Below are 7,465 nucleotides of genomic sequence, written 5' to 3'. Positions count from 1 at the left end.
GGGGAAGGTAAGTATAGCCCACACAGATAAGGGTTGCATTCTTAACCAGGCTGCAATGAAACAGCGATGTTGATGTCCTCACCTGAGGCTTGTGTTTGGAAAATCAAAAGTGTTTACTCCGTAGAAGGTTAGCAGATCTGAAGGGCTCGTCCTGTGGGGATGTGGGGCGGTATTTCATCAGGTAAATATTATTGCCAGTTAATGCTTTTCTGACAGCTGTCAGTGTGGACTCAGAAATAAAAGGAACAGAGCTGTAGTGTTAATTGAAGGCTGTTTGTTTTAGAATTGTGATACCCCTTAGAGCACATACCTGAATCGAGAGCACACACAGCCTCCGTTCTGGGGCAGCACAGAGCGGTATCGTGGGCGTCCTGCGTATCCAACTAGCTCTTGGGGGAGGGTTAAACAGAAAGACCGTTTTGTTACTGACACCTGTGGTGAAGAACCGGCCTCCGATAGATATGGTAACGCAGCAAAATGTCGTAGAAACAGAACTGTCTGGGAGCCACGCAGGTGAGTTCGGGCCCGCTGTAATCAGTTCGATCATTGTGTGGGCTTGTGAAAGCCATTCTCCCGCAGAACTTTCGTCTTCACCTGGAAATTAGCAAGTTATCTATCTCTTAGAATGAAGACTACATTTTTTTCCACATCTTTATTGGAATATAATTTCTTTACAATGATGTGTTAGTTCCTGCTGTATAACAAAGTGAATCAGCTCTGCATATGCCTACATCCCCGTATCTCCTCCCAAGACTACATTTCTGAGGTGAATTTTTAACTACTTATTCTTTCCCCTGGATTAACGGGGGCTCCAGGACGCTGAAGTCTGCTCCCCAATGGGGGGCGCCAGCGCTTATGCACCTGCTTCCTAGGTGGCCCCACGGGGACACCCCCCACACACACACACACACACCTGTTGAGCACACACGGCCCCTCTCGGGGGAGGGGCTCCTGGGGGAGCCGCCAGCATCTTCCCCGTCTCTTCCAGCTGCTCCCAAGGCCCCGGTCCACCCCCGACCTCCCAGGCCCCTCAGATGCCCCCTCCCCTCCCTGTGCTGGACAGCCATCTCCCGGGGACTCCAGGGAAGCCCTGGTGACGGGGGCCCTGGAGAGCAAACGGCCGAGGTGGTCATGACTCCTCCGTGTACATCCTCAGCTTTTGTTCAGCTCAAGCCAAGAAACACACATTGAGCACCTACTGTGTACAGAACAGTGTAACAGGCCCTGAGGGAGATGCACAGGTGAACAGGAGGTGAAAACACAAATGTGCTGCCTGATCTTTATCCACGTGACCAAGGGACACAGGGCATTTGACTGCCTTTTCCTGCGCAGCCTCCATAACGGGAAGCGGGCCCATCAGTCCCGTGTTGCAGATGAGGGCACAGAGGCTCAGAGCCGGGCAGCACTTCCCCGAGCACGCCTGCCGAAGCGGGGCCTTTTCTGCAGCTGAGTCCGCGATGGAAAGGCGTCCGGGGAAGCCGTGGGAAAGCGAGGGTCACCCCCATCAAGAGGCAGTCGAAGCGTTCATGGTCACCCTGCAGCCTGACTTGAGGACTCGCTGCTCCGCTGGGCTCGCTGGCCGGCCTGCTCAGACCCTTGCTCCAGCTCTTTCTCCCCTGGCCCCCTAAGCAGTCCCAGCACGCTCGTGTTTGTGCAGACAAGGCACGCGCAGCCAGCGGCACTGGACACCGGGCGGTTTCCCCGCGGCAGAGCCCAGGGGGAGCACCAGGGCCTGGGGCCCGGGGTCTGGGCCTGGTGAGGGGCTGCAGAGGCGGAGCTGAGTTCGGTTCCCGCCCTGGGCCTGTTACGTGGCTGTGCCTGGACAGGAGGGCTCGCTACCCCGGAGGCCGGGACAGACGGCGGGAGCCCGCACAGTACCCGCGCCCTGCAGGGAGGGTGTGCCAGTTAAGGCCACCTCCTGCCAGGTGGGGGCGGGGAGGGCGATGGAGAAGAGCGATTCACCCCGAGGAGGAAAGAACTCATTCTCTGCACTTGCGGGTGGGGAACCCCTCGTTTCAGCCCCTGCTCCCCCTACGACCCCGGTGGCCGTCCAGGAGAGCAGAGCCAAGGAGTTCCTGAGCAGCCCGGGGCGGCTCAAGCGGCAGCTGTGGGACCGCACGCGGCCCGAGGTGCAGCAGTGGTACCAGCACTTCCTGTACTTGGGCTTCGACGAAGCGGTGGGTGTTCTGGCTGGAGCCTGGCTTCCCGCCGGGCAGGATGGGGGTGCGGAGGCCTGCTTTGGGGAAACGGGCACAGAGAATTAAGTTCTGTTACCTGCCCTGAAGTCAGAGCCCCCATTCTGTGTCAAGAGCTGCCAGGTATTGGACCCGATGATCGTCAGGCACAAGGGTATTAGCTGGAATTTTCCATCCCACTATGCCCAAATGGGAACCTCTCCCATCAGGTTTTGGAAGCAGAGTTCCAGAGACATCCCCGCCCAAAGCGGCTGGGACTTAAATTCATCAAGAATCTGGTTTTCTTTGGGACTTTTTTAATGTATCTGGTCAGTTTTGCCTGAGTGTCCTTAATAATAACTCACCACCCCCTGAAACATTTTCCACTTTGCCTCAAACGTCAGAAACAGCAAGATCTATGCAAAGACCCATGAGGATAATGGAAAGAGATGCAAAGCGACTTTTAAAGAGAGACGGGTCTTTGCAGATGTTTTGGGGAAAATTTGTCAATGCATTTGCAGGAAGTACGGTTCAGTTCGTGTGTCCAGGTAGCACGAGTGGACATATTCACCAGATTAGGGAAAAAGACTGCTTATCATCACCGACTCCCACCCGGGGACCAGGCACAGATCAGCCAGCGGCGGAGTTAAGGTGTGAGATTCTGCTGCCCCGGAGCGAGTCTGCAGGGTGATGGACAGGGCTGTGCTGAGTGAGTCCTGATGTGGAGACCACAGCTCGCCGCCCCAGCCAGGGAGTGGATGGAGGGTGGCATCTCCCACGGAGGCAGCTGGAAGGGTTTTTCCAAACGGGCTCGTGGCTCATATTGTGAATGGAGGTGTATACAAAATACTGCAAGAGGCGAACAAAATTGAACTCTTCAGAAACATCTTTTTTTTTTTTTTTTTTTTTTTGCGGTACGTGGGCCTCTCACTGTTGCGGCCTCTCCCACCGCGGAGCACAGGCTCCGGACGCGCAGGCTCAGCGGCCATGGCTCACGGGCCCAGCCGCTCCGCGGCACGTGGGATCTTCCCGGACCGGGGCGTGAACCCGTGTCCCCTGCATCGGCAGGCGGACTCTCAGCCACTGCGCCACCAGGGAAGCCCTGCATTATTTCTGTTTTCATAAAATATTTTTAAAATTTTTTGGAAAAAAAAATATGTTAAGCCGAAACCTCAAACAAGATTAAAAAATGAGAGAAACCAAGGAATGAGCCTGCTTCACTAGGGGAAAATCTGCAGTATTGTGAGACAAGCCAGCTGTTTCCTTTTCAGGGCAGGGCCTGGGGGAGGGTCAGAGGAGGCTGCAGCCCCAGGCCCAGTGAGTAGATGGGGATGAGGGTTGAATCGTGGCCACGTGGTAAGCGTTTGTGGCCTGAATCACTGCATCCAGGCCTGTCTGAGCAACACAACAGGGGTGAGAGTGTCACCACCAGACGTGTCCAAATTCCCTGCCCCGAGGCTGCAATGTGGTTTCATGCACCACGTTTACGAAGCCCGCAGCCTGCGCAGCAGCCCAGGTGGGACGCGGAGGGGGTCAGCGTCTGCCACATCAGATGCACAGTGCCTGGGGACAGGCCCGGCTGTTACTGTATTGGGCAGATGTCCATTTTCTTTACTGAAAAAGAGAAAAATGTTGAAGTCTGGGGTATATTTAGAACTCACAGACAGACGTGTTCAAGGGTAGGGGTTGTACTCCTTTGGGGGAAAAAGTTTTCAGCGGTGTTTTCCATCTGGTTAGTATCGACCTCTGGCCCAGGGATGCTGTAGCCAGAAGTTATTTTTTTTAAAAAAATGATTATTTATTGTTTTCTATTGAAGTAGAGTTGATTTACAATGTTGTGTTAGTTTCAGGTGTACAGCAAAGTGATTCAGTTATACATATATTCTTTTCCAGATTCTTTTCCATTATAAGTTATTACAAGATATGGAATATAATTCCTCCCTGGGCTGTACAGTAGGTCCTTGTGGCAGGAGTTACTCTTAGGAGGGGTTGTTCATCGTTGAAGAAAAATCCCAGAGAAACAGCGTCCGTAAGATGTGCTCTGGGAAACGGTGTCCTTGAGTTCATCCCCTCTCATCCTCTTTCCTCCAGAAATTTGAGGATGACATCACCTATTGGCTAAACAGAGGTCGGAATGGGCACGACTACTACGATTACCACCAGCGCCACTACGATGAGGACGCTGCGATCGGTCCCCGGAGCCCCCATGGCTTCAGGCACGGAGCCAGCGTCAACTACGACGACTACTGACCGTCCCTCAGGCGGGCTCGGGGCCGCGGGCTCCACACCACGCCCGGCCTGTGTCTGCTGCGCCTGGTCTCGGCTCACCTTTCCTACCCGCTTTCTGTGGCCACAAAGGAAGTGTTAAAGCAGAGAACGTAAATGCCTTTCGAGATTTCATGCAAATACCTAACAATGCATTTCATTAAAAAATAGAAATAAAAGCATTTTGTTAAAAGGTCTCAGAGTTCATTTGGATGAAACTTGAGCTGGCGAGCGTTTTCCTTCCCTGCACGTTTCTGAGGTTGAAGCAATTTCTCAGAGGCACCTCCCCTCCAAGAATCCCCACCACCCCAGGCCATGGGACCGAGCAGGTGTATTCAATGTATTAGAATTCAGTCCACACTAAATGCCAAATTAAAAATAAAAATACAGCAAGAAAATTTAGCTGGAAATTATTTAAGGTCACAGAACACGTTTTGGGGGATTGAGGATCCACACGGCTTTGCAGATTCGCTGGGCACATCCCGAGCCGGAGGCGGACCTGTTTAATATTGTCAGGCAGGGAAAAGAGGGTAACAGAAAAAACACTGAAGTTTGGTTGATTTCAGAGCCTCCCTTGTCTTAAAAAAATTAAACCTTGTCTAATGAGCTCAAGAAAGATTTAAGAATATACATTGCATCATCATGTTTAAACAATCTGAGTGAATGAAAGAGAAAAGTGTTCTGGGGGTGGGTAGAGGGAGGGGGGGGAAGTGGGGAGGTGACACGTGCAGAGGGGAGGGGCCCGCAGAACGGCTCTTGAACTCGTGTGGGTCACAGACCCTCTGACAGCCTGATGGAAGCTTTCTCAGAAAAATGATACGTGATTTTGCATATAGTCTCTGAAACACACCCTCATTCACAAGCTGCAGATGACAAACTCCTGGGTTTGGTGAGAAGTACCTACCAGCGTCAGGGGACCAGTGTTTGTGGACAACCCTTTGGAATCCTTACAGCTTTTAAAACTTTGTGGTAAAACATACACAACATAAAATCCATCATTTTAAGCATTTTTAGACGTATAGTTCAGTGGGTCTGTAAACATCTCTTCATGTCCCCACGTTCAATTCTTTTGGGGATACACCCAGAAGTGGAATTATTAGATCATACGGTAACTCTGTTTAATTTTTTGAGAAATCACCACACGTTTTCCACATCAGTTGTACTACTTTACATTTTAATATAACATAGAGTTGTAATAGGGAAGAACACTTTGCATTCTCTTACAAGTTAATCACTAAAGGGACGTTGCCTATAAACTTAAATTGCACACAATGGCCCATCTCGGACCCTTGCCTCCGAGAGATTAAGGTAAATGAGCATTCAGCGAAAATACCTGTGTTTAGCTCCCAGGAAACCTCCTGAACAGGCCCACCTGTGAATAACTGCTTGAGGGAGAAATTAACACCTCCCCTCCGGAGGCTGACGGGAACCACGAAGTGCTTGGCTTTAGTCCCGCCCCTTTTGGTATAAAAGGAGCCTGAATGCTGACTCAGCTAGATGGTTCTTTGGGCGTCTGGCCCGCCATCTTGCTCTGCTGGCTTCCCAGGTAAACTCACTCTTCTTTGCCCCAGCAGCTCGGCTCAGTTTATTAGCCTGTCGTGTGGCGAGCAGTACAAGCTTGGACTTGGTAACGAATTTTGATGAAGCCACCCAGGAGCCTTGCTGCTCGTGGCCTGCCAGCCCTGGCTGGGGAATTCTGGGGTAAGACCCTAGCAGCTGCCGGGACCCCTTGTCCTGGGGATCTGCCTTCAGAGTTCTCTGAAGCAGCACCGGCCGCCCCAGCGCTGGGCAGTGGAAGGAAGGAATCGACGTTTGGGAGCCGTCGGGCTGCGTACGGTGGGGTAAGTGGCTCCGGTGTGAACAGCCGGGAACTTCATTCCTCTCCGTTTGGGGCTTTTTGTTTTGTTTTGTTTTGTTTTTGCGGCGTTTGGGGCTTTTTCTCTGGAACAAGCCAGTTTGTTTCGTATTGGAGTGGGGTGTACCCTGTTGGAGAGAGGAAAGAGTTGTTGGACTTTGACCCGATTCGTGAACTGGTTCGTTTGCTTCTCTGAAGGCTAGCACTTGTATGTGCTGTTTGTGTTTTACCTTGAATTTCTGTCTCCAAAAATGGGGAATGTTTACTACCAACTAAAGATTCTAAAGAACATCCATCGCCCCCGTTCAGTAGGAAACAGCCCGGGCAGCCTTTGTGCCTCTTCCCACAACTGTGGACTGGACGTTGACAGTGGGTAACGGTAATCGGGAAGAACCTCTGTATCCTGTTACCAGTTAATCACTAAGGCGAGGCTGCCTATAAGCTTAAATTCTCCATAACGGCCCATCTCTGGGACCCCTGCCTCCCAGGTAATGAGCATTCAGCTAAAATACCTGTGTTTAGCTCCCAGGAAACCTCCTGAGCAGGCCCACCTGTGAATGACAGCAGGAGGGAGAAATTAACACCTCTGCTCCGGAGGCTGCCGGGAACCAGGAAGTGCTTGGCTTTAGTCCCGCCCCTTTTAGTATAAAAGCCTGAATTCTGACTCAGCAAGAGGGTTCTTTGGGGCATGAGCCTGCCGTCTTCTGGGTTTGGGGTCTCTCTGAAGGAAGTCGTTATTCTTTGCCCAACAACTCGTCTCTCGATTATTGGCCTGTCCCGTGGCGAGCAGTATGAGCTTGAGTAACAGAGTTACATTAAAACTTTTGTTTTGGGCCTCCCTGGTGGCGCAGTGGTTGAGAGTCCGCCTGCTGATGCAGGGGACACGGGTTCGTGCCCCGGTCCGGGAAGATCCCACATGCCGCGGAGCGGCTGGGCCCGTGAGCCATGGCCGCTGAGCCTGCGCGTCCGGAGCCTGTGCTCCGCAACGGGAGAGGCCACAACAGTGAGAGGCCCGCGTACCACAAAAAACAAAACAAAACAAAAAACCCTTTTGTTTCTTTTCCTTAACTACTCTGGGGCTGGCGCAAAGCCCAGTGCAGTGTTGAGGGGGAGGCGGGGCGGGCGAGCTGGGAAGGACGTCTTCACTCTGTTCCTCATCTTAAATGTTGCC

The 7,465-nt window shown here is 52.2% G+C and overlaps 1 protein-coding gene across 1 annotated transcript; it reads left to right on the top strand.

Annotated features, from left to right (window-relative positions):
- The first annotated feature begins 980 nt into the window (after positions 1 to 980).
- Positions 981 to 4,602, top strand: ECRG4 (ECRG4 augurin precursor). The gene is made up of 2 exons (XM_027128638.1): positions 981 to 2,177; positions 4,266 to 4,602. Exons 1-2 carry the CDS (start codon positions 1,944 to 1,946, stop codon positions 4,422 to 4,424), a joined length of 393 nt encoding a protein of 130 aa, XP_026984439.1. The 5' UTR covers positions 981 to 1,943; the 3' UTR covers positions 4,425 to 4,602.
- The last annotated feature ends 2,863 nt before the right edge of the window (positions 4,603 to 7,465 follow it).

The sequence above is a fragment of the Aethalodelphis obliquidens genome, unplaced genomic scaffold (assembly GCF_003676395.1).
Source record: "Aethalodelphis obliquidens isolate GAN/ISIS:26980383/991018 unplaced genomic scaffold, ASM367639v1 scaffold35, whole genome shotgun sequence".
Taxonomy (NCBI): domain Eukaryota; kingdom Metazoa; phylum Chordata; class Mammalia; order Artiodactyla; family Delphinidae; genus Aethalodelphis; species Aethalodelphis obliquidens.
The sequence above is the reverse complement of the archived record's forward strand: the minus strand, read 5'-3'. Positions and strand labels throughout refer to the sequence as shown.